The sequence below is a fragment of the Poromitra crassiceps genome (genome assembly GCF_964638095.1).
Source record: "Poromitra crassiceps genome assembly, chromosome: 3".
NCBI classification, from domain to species: domain Eukaryota; kingdom Metazoa; phylum Chordata; class Actinopteri; order Beryciformes; family Melamphaidae; genus Poromitra; species Poromitra crassiceps.
Window position 1 is genome coordinate 26,284,905 of NC_139625.1, and position 16,087 is coordinate 26,300,991.

Genomic DNA, 16,087 nt, shown 5'->3' on the forward strand with positions numbered 1-16,087 from the left:
AATCATTTGGTTTGACTAAGTAAAAAAAAAGTTATAAGCATTTTATGAAATGTCTATGGGAAAATAAATGGCGGATGAAATCTCTTGGTGCATATGCCTAACACAGAAGTGGGTGTGACGTTGGCTCTCTATTTAATTTTGACTGTAAGTAAAATAAATCCCAAACAAACTGTTCCTGATCCCCACTTTATTTGCTAGAGGTTCTGGTTTCACTGAGTAAGAGGTGACTAAGAAATGACTATTGTTACTGTGGGGGAGACGAGTGGGAGTGTTCTTACCGGACACTGGTGCCCCCAAATCACTGATTTACTGCTTTATTATGACAGTGGAAGTACTACGGCCGTGTCCATTAGGGTGTGAGTCAGCAGGGGAGGACAGGCTCTCTGTGGGTCCGGCCAGACTCTGTGGCTCTACCTGGAGGAGTGGCCCACACAGACCTAAATCACCTTTTAGAATAGCTTGCTTTGGATAATGATTTAGCAATTTAGCCGTTCATCACATAGACAAACTGCTTTCCATCCTTGGCTCGCCCCGCTCCACTTTTTATATTGACTTCTGCCTGCGGAGAAAACACGTAACCGCAGCGTTCCCTTTTTCCATACTTGAACTAAATCTTTGAGCTGTTGTTTGTGTGTTACAGTAATGGTGTTTCCTGACGCTTCACCCCCCCCATAATTTCAAAAACACACAGGAATAAATGAGAAAATTGCCATTTTCTTCCTCTTTCCGGAAAAAAACATGTTTTTTTTATTTTAATTTCTTTTGCAGATATGTGTTTTTTGGTCCGGCAGCATTGAATTATTCCTGTCCTCTGCTGAAGCCAAGAGGAGGACACGCAAGTTAAAAATGAAATGATCTGCTGTGTTTTCCTCCCTGTCTGCACTTTCTCATAAAAAGGCCCATGATGATTTAGTTTTACCCTGAGATGTCTGACAAGAGCTTCACCGCTGCTCTGCATCGCCAAGGCTCAAATCACATTAAGCTGTCTGGCTTGTCCTGGACCTATTGTTACGACGGTGCAGGTTGGGGTTTTACTGTATCCTCGGAAGTATTGTTACCCTTTGTTTACATTTCCTATCGCCTTGTTACATATAGGCTATTCTATTAGCAATTTTTAGAGAATGATACACATTTCATGAGAGGGGTTTGGAGCACGAGGGCAGCCAACAGTGCTTCCCTGTGTTTGGCATTTGGTATTTGGCTCAAAGACACTTCATAAGGGCTTTTTGCAGAGGTGGAAAGAGTACTGACAAATCCTACTCGAGTAGCCTCTGTCTGTCTTGTCTTTCATACTGAACAGCTCGTTCAGATTCAGATGCAGCCAGGGATGCTCAGTTTGGCGATTCTCTCCTTTGCCAGATGAGCTAGAGCTGCTAGCAGAAACAATATCAGAATCAAAAACATCCATTTTGCTATGGCTATCTACTGTATCAGCAATGTCAAATGAAACAGAGATTTCTGAACTAATGTGACGATGGGCATCATTACAATTTTGCAATTTCAATTGGCCAGTCTTGAGGGCCATTTAATTTCATTGGTCACTGCATTAACGAGTTACCAGGTTGGGTGCCCTAAATGCGGAAGTGATTCCGGCCATGTTAGCGAGCAGGCCCAATGCTACCATGCTGTTTTCATAGTGCGGTGTGCAAAACAAAAATCTGAATCTCAGTAGAGATTGATTGAGTAGAATGATCTATTATTTAAATTACTCGGGTAAGAGTAAAAGTATAGCATTATAAAAATACTTTAAAAAGTACAAATCTTCAAAGAACTACTCAAGTAGCTTGTACTTAATTACTTTATACCGCTGTCTTTTTGTGGGGATCAAACCTGTGACCTGCCAGCTCTAGGACAGGTTGTTAAAGCACCAGGCCGTCCTGACACCCAGTTACCTCACCTCATGATTTCATCTGGCAGGCACCGAAGCTGCTCCAGATTCCAGAGTCACTGTTTCTGTCTCAATAAAACTCTTTACAGATACTGGATTATCTGCCAGTGCTGACAGCTGTGACAATGTGTGCTGTGATAATAACCCACATTATTTACACTGTGAAACCTCCACATTAACAAGTCATTTCATATCATATTCAGTCTTATAATCCCATTTTTCTCAAAACAATTGAATTTTTCTGCCCGTGGAGTGTGTCCAATGCAGTTCCATTTGGTTCAACGTTTCAAGGCAGAAAGAGGCAACTCGCGCCACTAGCATCAAGAAAATTATTCAAGAAAATTATTTAAACAAGTTAATCTGCATTGGAAACAAGTACTGTAAAATGATCTCATCCCGTTGGCAGACTTTTTTTTAATACAAAAAAAATATTTTTAGACTCAACACTTGATTAAATTGTTAGGATGGATACCTTTTTGCGGTGTGTAGGACTTAGCGAAGCTGTTATCAAGGCTGTCAGAACTGTCGACGCTGGCAGATGCTCCGCTAGCTGCACAATAACAGAACCGCAGAGGGACTGGACCTTTCGGTCCCCCTTGGCCCTTTTGGTTGATTGACAAATTACTTTATAACGTGCATCCCATTTTCCTCACCGCAGTTTTATAATTTGTCCTGTAACAAGTTTGAACTCAGCTGTCATTTCCAGGTTCTCACATTGAGAGACATTAGCCAGAACTTGAAAAAGAACATACTGTAAATGTATTTTTCAGGATTCTTTAATATGTAGCTCTTACCTTAATCTAAATTTAATGACCTTAATTTATACTGTATATAAAACATTTCTACCACATTACAACAAACAAAAAACAACACAGCCAATTTATAGCCTACAGGTACAGTAGGATTTTCAGATGTAGTTGAACTGAGTGAAGAGCAGAAGAATACGCGAGTGTCGGAAATCTCAGCAAGTGTCGGAAATCTCAGCGATTAGTCTAAGTGTCCACTGATCTGTAAAAGTAAACTGCTCCAGGAAAATAGTGTCATCGGTAGATATTTCAAGTTTTATTGGCAGTTGTAACAGTAGCAAAGCATGTAATTTAGGCAGGATAATATGAGGGTTGTTAGAGCAGCACATGGTTTCTTCTTCTTCTTCTTCTTCTTCTTATTCTTCTTCTTCTTCTTATTCTTCTTCTTCTTCTTCTTCTTCTTCTTCTTCTTCTTCTTCTTCTTAATATTATTATTATTAATAATAATAATAATAATGATGATGAAGATGATGATGATGATGATGATGATATTAACGCATCGATACACAAGCTGTGTTTAGGGGGAGTGAGACAGAAACCCCTGGTGATTCACTTGTATATGAGATCCAGTTGTACACCAGCTCATTCGTGACATCAGTGGTTTGGCTTTGCTACCATCTACTTTTTGTTCACGTCTGTCTGATTGCTCTTTATATGCTTTGAGAAAATCTGTCTCCAAGCAACATTTTTGATGTTGTTCAAAATACTGCTTTTTTCCCCAAGTGGGGCATTCAGGGCAAGGAGGGAGAGAGGGTTGTGTGTGTGTGTGTGTGTGTGTGTGTGTGTGTGTGTGTGTGTGTGTGTGTGTGTGTGTGTGTGCGTGTGTCTGTGTGTCTGTGTGTGTGTGTGTGTGCGTGCGTGCGTGCGTGCATGCGTGTGTGTGTATGTGTGTACTACTTTCTAAAGTATCCCTGTGGATCATTTTGAATGGCCTCAGATCCTCTGATAGGAGTTGGCTAGTGAGCGATGGAAACTGTGCCCTTTGTTTCTGGCTGCCTCTTATTTTCCACCGCCTTCTTCCCTCCATACCTGCCCCTAATGAGATCTCCTGTGTCAGATTCAGAGCTGCAGCCCAACAACTGCCCACTCTGCTAATTGCTTGAGAGACCTTGGGTGAAAAATGCCTTTTCTTATATATATATATATATATATATATATATATATATATATATATATATATATATATATATATATATATATATATATATATACTATATATATATATATATATATATATGTCTCAAACAGGCGTTTGAGCAGCCACAAAACTTGAATCATCACATGCAAGATAAGGTAAATCAAACGCTCCTTGTGTATTTTTTCACATAGTTGAACCCTATTCAACAACAGTTGGCTCAGGTACGCCGCTGGGCCGCTATGCACAGCAGATTCTGGTGCTGCTCAGTGCACACCTACTCTCTTCCTTCACGAAACCACTACTTCATCCTTTTGGCAAACTTTTGGCTCCACTGAAATCCTTTAGACTTTAAATATATTTGAGGTGGCCGGGAAGCCAAGAGCCATTATGCCTGTCAGGAAGAGGGCCGAGGTCCAGCAGGAGAGTAGAATAGACTCACTAATAGATCATGAGTGAAGATTTGGGTAGGGGGAGGATGGATTCCCATTGCTCTCAGTGTGGTTTGGCTCCTTTGACACTTAATGAAGGTTCAACCTGTCTTCAGCCAAAGATCAATGAGCTGAATTAGCTTCCATGTAGCAAGTTTCTCACACCCATGTTACTGTAAGAGAAGACGGCGGCACGCTGACAGTGTTTTCAGAATGCAGAAAGGTTTGGAACAAAATCTGCAAAAGACCCACAAGTTAATCTATGAGATTCAGCTGAATTCAGTTCATTGTAGCCTTTGTTTAAACAGAGGAAAATACAAATGGAAAGAAAGAAAGAAAGAAAGAAAGAAAGAAAGAAAGAAAGAAAGAAAGAAAGAAAGAAAGAAAGAAAGAAAGAAAAAAAGATTAAACTAGAAGGTCCTGGGTTCTATTCCCGCCTGGGATGCTGTGGGTGCTGAGGGTGTCCCCCCCATCCCCCCATGTCTTCAGTGCCTACTGCGCAGGTGGGCTATCTCGTAAAAAAGGGCCTTTCTGTGTCCTCCCGTGCTCCCCTGGGGTTCCTCCATACAAGATCGGTATGGACCCCCACTAGAAACATGCAGAAGATCATCATCTGACCAGTGACGACAATGGTTGAAGAGGATCCCCGGGCGCTGTACACAAGAAAGCTGCCCACTGCTCTTGGCCTGCTCCCTGGAGGAAGGACAAGCCTGGATGGGTTAAAAGCAGAGACAATATTTCACCGGCCACTGTCAGCATAATGTGTCAGTGGCTGGCAGCATGTGTGTGTTGGGTTGTCGTGTGATAATAAAGACGGCTTTGTCAATCCGACTTTGACTTTGAACCTAGTATATGGCTGAACCAGACTGGATTTCTGATTCTGAATTGTTTTTTAATTGTCATTTTTCAAATTGTCGTACTTTGACAATTTCTGATTTTTCAGCTAAGATTATGTAGAAGAGTGACTTGCAGCGATCGATAGGACATGTGTTGTTGATGTGGTACTTGTGGGGGGGGGGGTTGGGTGGATTGAAATGCAAGTGATTGTGCATTACAGATGTTTAACATCTTCACCCCTGCTGAATGTATTTTTGCACACTTTACAGGTGACAGATTGGTTGATCTTAACTACAGTAGTAGCTAGACAACAGAGCTAACTATAGATCCTCCTGTCTGCAAAAAAGGAGAATAATGTTAGCCTAACATCTTGTGTAAATCTCAATCCTTGGATGCAATTCAAAAAAACAATCACTCTCTTCTACACTGCCAGCAATATAGGCTAAGTTACAGGGCTAACAGTCTAGCGCACTAGCCTAATCTGAAACAAGCCCCACTGCATCTTCTAAGTTGAAATAGTGGCACAGCAACTTTGCTAGAGCTACAGTATACTGTAATAGCAGTATTTAACTATTTCTCCAGTGTGATATCAACCATGTGTCACAGGCTGACTAAGCAGTACTGAGCACAGCGTGTTGATGAACAAGTGAAAACCTTTAAGTCCATGTCGCAGTGGTGTGGCCATTCAGCTTTATGGCAGCATGCCTGCTCCCACCTCCCACGTCCCCCTAGCCACTCCCCTTGCCCACTCCTCGAATCCCGACTCTCTACCACCTTTCTATCCCTAGCTACGGCCCCTGCCCCCCTTCACTTGCCCCCTCCCACCACCCGTATCCCCCTAGCCACTCCCTCTACCCACCCCTCGAATCCTGACTCTTTAGCACCTTCCTATCCCTAACTATGGCCCCTGTCCCCCCTCCACCACCCATATCCCCCTAGCCACCCCGCCTACCCACCACTCGAATCCTGACTCTCTACGACCTTCCTACTCCTATGGCCCATATTCCCTCGCCCCTCCCACCACCCATATCCCCTAGCCACTCCCCCTACCCACCCCTCCAATCCCGACTCTCTACCACCTTCCTGTCCATAGCTACGGCCCCTATTCCCTAGCCTCACTAAACGTCCATGAGTAACTATGAGTGACTGAGTGAGTGACTGAGTAACCTGACTTTCTTTCCACCTCCTGACCCCGGCCGGGCCTGCTGGGCCAGCACCATGGGAAAAATAAAGTTGTAAGGAAAGAAAAAGAGTCAGAAAGAGGAAAAGATGTAACAGTGATAATGAAAGAATGAAAGAAACAAGAAGTATATAATAAAGTATGAGTATATAATAAAGTATAATATATGTATGAGTTAATCAGTTAATCAAACTTGTGGTGGACTGAACTGTCCTGTGTGTCTCTACAGTGGCTGATCGGGGACAGGGACAGCCACTGTGGGATCATCTGCTCGCGGACGCAGGGGAAGCCGGTGTGCGGCTCGGACGGGCGGAGCTATGACACGGGCTGCGAGCTGCAGAGGGCACGCTGCAAAGACCGCACTCTGTCGCTGGCACACCGCGGCCGCTGCCGAGGTCAGCCGACACACTCACAAACACACAGTTGTGTATATGTTGTATTGTCCTCTCAAACGTGACAACCATTTTGCCAAATCCCATCCCCTTTCAGTCTAATGTGAAAATTAATAGAGTGTAAAGTGCACAATTACTGTCTTTAACAACAAGTATGTCCAATGCTAATACTGACTATTTTTAGCTTTCTTCTATTAGGCTATATGATTCTTTACTTGCTGAGGTGGATTCTGAATTATGCTTTTTGAAGCTGCAGTGAGCAGAATAAAAAAATCACCAGCCATAGAATTTCATAGTTTTGTGATACAACATCCACACCATGTTTACTTGGATAATATTTGTCAAAAATGTAGTAATATGACTAGATACGAAGAAGAAACGTTATTGTCCACATTGTGGAAATTTGCCTTTAAAAGGATAGTTTGCATTATTTGATCTAGGGTTGTATTGGGGTATTTATCGATAGTCAGTCTATTACCTACAGTAGATGGCTGTCAGCGCGCTCCCAGTTTGTAGAAACAGAGAGTAGTCCCAGTACAGAAGCAAAGCAATTCACCTTTTCACAGCAGTAATTTTCGGTCTTAAACGCAGGAAGCAACATAGGCGCAAGCAAAACATTAATGAGGATCTCCAACTTCCAATCCATTAAGTGTTCCAGTGCTGGGACCCTCGTTAATGTTTTGATTGCACCTGTGTTACTTCCTGCCCTTGGCACACAAAATGGCTTCTGTGAAAAAGGCAAATGAACTGCTGTGACTGGGTGCTGTGGCCAAACATATTTTAGCCACATAAAAGAAAGCCCACCTAAACAAATCAATATCAGTTTAAGTGTAGGCTATATTAACATCATTTTCAGCGCTTTACCTTGCTGTCAAACAGCCCTTTCCTTTGGCACTACATGTTCTCAACTACGCACTGTATTACATCAGCACCTTTCTGACCAAAGCAGTGATCTCTGGCGTAATACAGTACACTGTATTGCCATTGTACAGTGCGCAGGAATACGGACAGACGGAGTCTGGGTAGTGTAGAGGTAAAATCACTCGCCTATACAGTACCACCGCGGAGACCCAGATTCACTTCCCAACAGCGGTACTTCCGGCTTGGTCAAACGTTCCTACGGACACGACTGGCACTGTTCGTGGGTGGGAAGCGGCGGGGTATGAGTCCTGGTCGCTGCACTAGCGCCTCCTCTGGGCTTTTTGGGGGGACAGGAACTGGGGGAAATAACGTGTTCCTTCGCACACGCTACGTCCTCCCGGTGAAACTCCTCACTGTCAGGTGAAAAGAAGTGCCTGGTGACTGCACATGTATCGGAGGAGGCATTTGAAAGTCGACACACCTCCTCAGATTAGCAGAGGGGGTGGAGCAACGACTGGGACCGCTTAAACAGGGGAAATTGGACATGTAAAATTGGGAGAAAAGGGGGAAACAATAGAGCTCAACAGGCACGTGACTTTTCGTGACGTAATTTGCCCCGGAAGTTAGTTCCGCGTCCATTTTCTCCATAGACATTTCGATAAATCGATCGTTAAATTTGGATTTATCGAAATATCTATGGAGAAAATGGACGTCGAACTTACTTCCGGGGCAAATTACGTCACGAAAAGTCACGTGCCTGTTGAGCTCTATTAGAGAGTGGGGGGAAAAAAGGAATACGGGCACACAAATTCACACACATACTGGCTGTAGCCATAACTCATGACTATAATCTTTGAGATCTTTCACCTTATCTAGCTCGCCTACTTGAACCATTGTGTCACGACTTACTGTTCAAAATGCCGGCTGTTTTACCTGCTCAAACTAGTCTGACTCACCTGGTCAAACCTAGTTTGACTCACATATGAGTCAGACTAGGTTTATGAGTCACAGGAAGTGTAAACACAATCAGAACTTCCAATTGTGTTTACACTTCCTGTTAGTCTCTCAAGCCAGACTGTCTCTTCTACATAACGTGAATACAGGGATACATGTGACCTTTTGTCTCTCAGGTAAAAACTGGGTGAGGATTGATCAGCCACCGGTGGTTCCGGCGCCAACCGCCCCCTCAGAGGGGCAGGACCTGGAGCTGAAAGGTAAGGACCTGGCAACCACCAGCACCCAACACCAAGAGACTTGCTCTGGAAACAGGTGGGCGATCACAAGAAGTGGTTTTAGTGGACGCTTGTTTGAGCCAGAGTGATTACTGTAATTTTATATGGTTCTCTCTGGCCAAGCTGCAAAACACAACTTGGCATCATTTTCACCTAAAATGCTGCGTTATCCGCCAAATCCAAACCTTAACCTGACTGGAGACTGCATACTGTAAACTTTAAACAGTGAGAGAATACACTGAGATCACTGAGGTTCTGACCCTGCCCTTCGCGCCCAAAGTGAAGAGAGAGACTGGGAGCAGTACGGTCCCAAAGTGAACAGAGAGACTGGGAGCAGTACAGTCCTAAAGTGAACAAAGAGACTGGGAGCAGTACAGTCCTAAAGTGAACAGAGAGACTGGGAGCAGTACGGTCCTAAAGTGAACATAGAGACTGGGAGCAGTACAGTCCTAAAGTGAAGAGAGAGACTGGGAGCAGTACAGTCCTAAAGTGAACAGAGAGACTGGGAGCAGTACAGTCCTAAAGTGAACAGAGAGACTGGGAGCAGTACAGTCCTAAAGTGAAGAGAGAGACTGGGAGCAGTACAGTCCTAAAGTGAACAGAGAGACTGGGAGCAGTACAGTCCTAAAGTGATGAGAGAAACTGGGAGCAGTACAGTCCTAAAGTGAAGAGAGAGACTGGGAGCAGTACAGTCCTAAAGTGAACAGAGAGACTGGGAGCAGTACAGTCCTAAAGTGAACAGAGAGACTGGGAGCAGTACAGTCCTAAAGTGAACAGAGAGACTGGGAGCAGTACAGTCCTAAAGTGATGAGAGAGACTGGGAGCAGTACAGTCCTAAAGTGAAGAGAGAGACTGGGAGCAGTACAGTCCTAAAGTGAACATAGAGACTGGGAGCAGTACAGTCCTAAAGGGAACAGAGAGACTGGGAGCAGTACAGTCCTAAAGGGAACAGAGAGAGACTGGGAGCAGTACGGTGCTAAAGTGAACAGAGAGAGACTGGCAGCAGTACGGTCCTAAAGGGAACAGAGAGACTGGGAGCAGTACGGTCCTAAAGTGAACAGAGAGACTGGGAGCAGTACAGTCCTAAAGTGAACAGAGAGACTGGGAGCAGTACAGTCCTAAAGGGAACAGAGAGACTGGGAGCAGTACAGTCCTAAAGTGAACAGAGAGACTGGGAGCAGTACAGTCCTAAAGTGAACAGAGAGACTGGGAGCAGTACAGTCCTAAAGGGAACAGAGAGAGACTGGGAGCAGTACGGTCCTAAAGTGAACAGAGAGACTGGGAGCAGTACAGTCCTAAAGGGAACAGAGAGACTGGGAGCAGTACGGTCCTAAAGTGAACAGAGAGACTGGGAGCAGTACGGTCCTAAAGTGAACAGAGAGACTGGGAGCAGTACGGTCCTAAAGTGAACAGAGAGACTGGGAGCAGTACAGTCCTAAAGTGAACAGAGAGACTGGGAGCAGTACGGTCCTAAAGTGAACAGAGAGACTGGGAGCAGTATCCTACATGGAAATGAATGAGAAGATGTCTTTGATTTTCCGCTCCTCCGTAGGCGTGTAAGTTTTTACAGACCAGGATCACACACTTCCTCACTCTCTGGATGCCAGCCACTCAACAACAGCAGAGATTGATAGGTTTAGAGTCAAGGTTGGAACTTGACATTTCCCCCCCTTCTTTCAGCCCCGAGCCCATTAGAAAAACAACAAACTCAACCAAATCCATTTTTGGAGTGATTTCTGTTCCCCTCTGTATGGTAATGCGTGGTTTTGTTTCATAATATCTTCGATGTGCCAAGGGAAGGGAAGCCGGGCAAAGCTCACTCAACCATTGTAGATGCAGCAGGCCTGGTTTGTTGTAATGTAACTGCTGCTTTATTTAAGTAGGCAGTTCAAGAAATGATCCTTATTTACAATGGCAAAGCCTGGCGAAGGGTAATTGAGGGGCTGCGTGAGATTCCGATTATACAGCACACAACAGATACTTGACAACAACACAGAAATTGCTAACAGGTAAGGCAAACAAGCAACAGATGCAACACTATGGATATTACAACAGGCAGATCCAGCATTAGTTAACAGGCAGGATCCAGATTTTGGATGTGCACACATTATTTCCTTGCCACAACTAACATACAAGCACAGATGTGCACACATTATTTCCTTGCCACAACTAACATACAAGCACAGATGTGCACAAGCCAAGGCATAGACTGAGTTCTCAGTCTCTGTCCACTTTGCTCAACTAGAGACGGAGAACTTTCTCAGTTAAAACTGGGTGGAAACAATTTGAGAACAAAAAACCAACATCGCAGAACCAGTCTTTAGGGCGGCCCTTCGTGCAGAAGGGGTGGTGACATGCAGAAGTCGTGCGCTTGTAAACAGCTCAAACGGAATCAAATAATGTAACGTTGCTCGGGACATCCATTGTCAATGTTTTAAAAAGCTCTCTCCGTGTTACAAAGTGATTCGCTGTATCTCCAGTTTGTTTCACTATGGAGGAGGATGCGGGGAGATCGTCATTTCCGGTAACGTGAGGGGCGTAGGCTTGTTTTAGCGGCCCTTCTCGCTGCCGTTCCAACTACTATTTTTTACAAGAAATTCCCAGACGATTGATAGGCGGAGATCTCCAATTGTCTTAGCTTAACGAAGAAAGTTCAGACTAATAAAAGCTCCTGGTTATGAAGTTATTGTTTTGACAGGATTTCCATAAATTAGGGTTTTGTAAACTAGGCCGATGTCCTCGATGTGTCTGCTTGGTTTTACATAACCTCTGCCTGTCCTCCTCGGTGACATCATCGTCCAGTTTCGACACTGTCAGTCTTCCAGTCGGGAGGAGACAACATGTCTGCCTCCTCCCAGGTTCGCAGCCTGTTTATTTACCTTTATTTATCCAGGGAAGAGCTTCGCCAACAGTGGAGGACTGCGGTCGTACTGGGCAGTTCCCCGGTGTGAATGTGTATACAGTAACTATGAGCATGAAGCTCTGCCGCCAAGCAACTCCACGGGGGCAACTGGGGCTTGAGTGCAACAAAAATAGTAGTTGCTGATGGGATTGAACCAGTCTCAAGTCCGCTCCATTCTCAAACTTTTCAGCTATTTCCATCTCTGTCCCGTTATACCGGTTTCCACTGATGTTTCAGCCCAGTCGCCAGAATAAAATGAAAAACATTTCTGAACCAAAATATGATGCATATCACATTTGTAGATACGTGAATATTAACGTTATACACGTCATCGAGTCTAACCACTGTCTCATGTTGAAGTACGTCGCTGGCGCCTAAGAAAGTATGGGTGGGATTGGCGGACCTCTAGCTTCCCTGTCTTACAAGCGAGAGAGCGCCAGTTCAACTCCCGAGCGAAGCACATTGTGTTTTTACTTTCGATTTGAACCCCAACCCCAACCCCAAACATAACCTTAAACTTTAAACAAGTTGCTTTCGTTGCCTAAAAGAAATTGTTTTACTTGCGTTTAACGTTGGAAAGGTACAGAGCTTTTCTAATTAAGAGGCCTTTTGTTTCAAATTTACGTTGAGATTGACAACGTAAAATTACATGTTTTATTTTGTTGGTGATTTCTTGGAAATGTATGTTGATGTTGTACTGTACGTATCTTTGCTTTTGAGACATGTAAAATGGCAACTTTTATTTGTTTTATTCGGTTGGATGTTTCAAAATATCACACCTCACCTCAGTCTACCTACACTGGATCCTGTTCACACCTCACCTCAGTCTACCTACACTGGATCCTGTTCACACCTCACCTCAGTCTACCTACACTGGATCCTGTTCACACCTCACCTCAGTCTACCTACACTGGATCCTGTTCACACCTCACCTCAGTCTACCTACACTGGATCCTGTTCACACCTTACCTCAGTCTACCTACACTGGATCCTGTTCACACCTCACCTCAGTCTACCTACACTGGATCCTGTTCACAACTCACCTCAGTCTACCTACACTGGATCCTGTTCACAACTCACCTCAGTCTACCTACACTGGATCCTGTTCACAACTCACCTCAGTCTACCTACACTGGATCCTGTTCACACCTCACCTCAGTCTACCTACACTGGATCCTGTTCACACCTCACCTCAGTCTACCTACACTGGATCCTGTTCACACCTCACCTCAGTCTACCTACACTGGATCCTGTTCACACCTCACCTCAGTCTACCTACACTGGATCCTGTTCACAACTCACCTCAGTCTACCTACACTGGATCCTGTTCACAACTCACCTCAGTCTACCTACACTGGATCCTGTTCACAACTCACCTCAGTCTACCTACACTGGATCCTGTTCACAACTCACCTCAGTCTACCTACACTGGATCCTGTTCACACCTCACCTCAGTCTACCTACACTGGATCCTGTTCACACCTCACCTCAGTCTACCTACACTGGATCCTGTTCACAACTCACCTCAGTTTACCTACACTGGATCCTGTTCACAACTCACCTCAGTCTACCTACACTGGATCCTGTTCTACATATGGCATCCCATCTATCAGCAGGCGGGCCAGAGGCAGGCAGGTCAGCAGGTGGTTTACGTTTTCCCTCGTACAGATGGTATTGAAGGATTTGGTCAGTAGTGTGACATGTTCGTACAGTGTTTGTGTATCTCTACCCTATGTACAGCACTTTGGTTGACATGTGTCATGTTTAAATGTGCTCTATAGATAAATTTGATTGATTGATTGATTGATTGAGTGTGACATGTTCGTACAGATGGTATTGAAGCATTTGGTCAATAGTGTGACATGTTCGTACAGATGGTATTGAAGCATTTGGTCAGTAGTGTGACATGTTCGTACAGATGGCATTGAAGCATTTGGTCAGTAGTGTGACATGTTCGTACAGATGGTATTGAAGCATTTGGTCAGTAGTGTGACATGTTCGTACAGATGGCATTGAAGCATTTGGTCAATAGTGTGACATGTTCGTACAGATGGTATTGAAGCATTTGGTCAGTAGTGTGACATGTTCGTACAGATCGCATTGAAGCATTTGGTCAGTAGTGTGACATGTTCGTACAGATGGCATTGAAGCATTTGGTCAGTAGTGTGACATGTTCGTACAGATGGCATTGAAGCATTTGGTCAGTAGTGTGACATGTTCGTACAGATGGCATTGAAGCATTTGGTCAGTAGTGTGACATGTTCGTATAGATGGTATTGAAGCATTTGGTCAGTAGTGTGACATGTTCGTACAGATGGCATTGAAGCATTTGGTCAGTAGTGTGACATGTTCGTACAGATGGTATTGAAGCATTTGGTCAGTAGTGTGAGACGTTTTTACTGAGATGGAGTCAGACGGTACTACAGCTGCAGAGAGATGGGATGTTGTACTGTATGTGTGATGAAGGGAAATTAGTCTGTGTTTCTGAGCATAGGAGGTATAATTTGTAGGGGACATTGCAGTTTTATTTACCGGTATTGTAATAAACTCAGTATGGGCAAGGAAATTTGCTTGACTTTTCCCCATTTTTGTTGAAGAGCTTTACAGTGGGCAGGCTACTTGTTGGTATCCCACTTTCCTCTAAAATGTATTGTTTCAACAAAGGAGGTGGCCGCAGTAGTAATATGCGTTAACAATGGCCCAATTGACAAAGACTTTTAAAGGGACACTGGCTCAAATCCCTATAGGAACTCAACATTGTTGTTGAAAAAGGACGAGCATTCTCAGCAGTGAAGGTACAAAAAGTAGAGTGTGAAGCTTTGTGTTGACTGTTCTGTCCCTGCGTACGTCACAGATGCAGGTCAGTCCAAGTGTCGTGTTGAGAGGAGCCAGGCTCTGGAACAAGCCAAGAGGCCCCAGGAGTCCATGTTTATTCCGGAATGCAATGAGGATGGAACATTTGCCCAGGTCTGTCTCAGCGCCTTCACTGCTTTTCCTACCATGTCTACAACTCCTCATTATTTTTGTCTACTTTCTCTTGCGCACTCTGTCACTTCCCCCCTCTGTCTCTCGAACCATCCCATTCATGATCTCCAACAGTTCAGCTTTAGATCACTGAGTATAAGAAACAAATCTTTGAATACAAAACTCATTTGGCTTTTTGTTTTGTTTTACATTTGTTGGAAACATTATTTTTATTGTATATTGTATCAGTCCTATGACTTGTCCTTCTTGCCTCTGCAGGTGCAGTGCCACACTCTGACAGGCTATTGCTGGTGTGTGACCAGCGATGGGAAGCCAGTGAGTGGTTCCTCTGTGCACAACAGGACCCCTGTGTGTTCAGGTACTGGGCAGCCTGATGATGTTCAGGGTTTATCAACACTGTCTTAAAGCTCTCATCTTTTTTGCTCGATACTGTTAAAGTGTCTGTTCCCACCCCAGCTGCACTACACCCGGCATCTGTCCTGCCTTGGAGTTTTATTCATACAAATGTTCTTGCAGGCAGAAATAATGTCATTGGTTGACTTAAATCTCAAAGTTATCTAAACTCAAACTAGCCATAGGCTACGAGCCTATGCTGTAGCGATCTACATGTAGGTAAGCTAGTTAGCTAGCTGATGACCTTCCAACATCATGAATAACATGAATGAATGAAAAATAATATGTTGACCGCAGGAATGAGTCCAGAAGACCTGGCACTTCCGGCTCTTACGTGTAAAGTTCACTGGGATTTTTGTATGGCGATTTTGGTTAATGCTTGAAATAAGGTCTGTGGTTAACAAAGGTTTATGAAACAGCGAACTTCGTGTTCAGCAAGATAATCTTCATTAATATGTTTTTTTTACGTGATTTTCAGAAAATGCTTCAAAAGTCTTAAAAGTGGTCCTCATTCATGAAGATTATCTTGCTGAACACAAAGTACGCTTTCATAAACTTTTGTTGACCACAGACCTTATTTCATGCATTTAATTGAAATTACCATACAGAAATCCCATTGACTTTTACACGGAAGACGTAGGAAGTACAACGACTTCTGTGTAAGCTTACAAAAATACGTCATCCCTGCGGTACTCTATAAGGTTTAACTCAGCCGCTAAGATTATTTCTACATCAGAGAAATGTTTGTGTAAGTAAAACTAGTATAGCAGGATATTTCCAGGTACAGTCATTCCTCGTTGGGGTGGAGAAGCAGTGTAGCAAACATTTCAAAAAAGAAAAGACAAATAAAGTGGGATTTCCATGGTAGTGCCAAGAGTGGTTGCAAGATAAGGTGTTGGAGCTGATGCCAATTCACTTCCAATCACTTCAGGAAGCGGATGCTTTTCATTAAAAAATAAATATATAAATAAAAAGGCATTGAAATAGTTTCATATCTCCAATCTAAAATGAACGTCTGAGAATGAAGGCTTTATCATTATATGTG

General features: G+C 43.8%; 1 protein-coding gene across 1 annotated transcript in view; it reads left to right on the top strand.

Moving 5' to 3' along the window:
- smoc1 (SPARC related modular calcium binding 1) overlaps nucleotides 1–16,087 on the top strand; it is a gene marked incomplete at its 5' end in the record, with an annotated part of 99,574 nt that overhangs the window by 28,343 nt on the left and 55,144 nt on the right. The window contains 4 exons of the mRNA XM_083633704.1: nucleotides 6,507–6,672; nucleotides 8,661–8,744; nucleotides 14,519–14,631; nucleotides 14,908–15,007. Of these exons, the coding sequence (XP_083489830.1) occupies nucleotides 6,507–6,672; nucleotides 8,661–8,744; nucleotides 14,519–14,631; nucleotides 14,908–15,007 (463 nt within the window). The remainder of the gene's footprint in view (nucleotides 1–6,506; nucleotides 6,673–8,660; nucleotides 8,745–14,518; nucleotides 14,632–14,907; nucleotides 15,008–16,087) is intronic.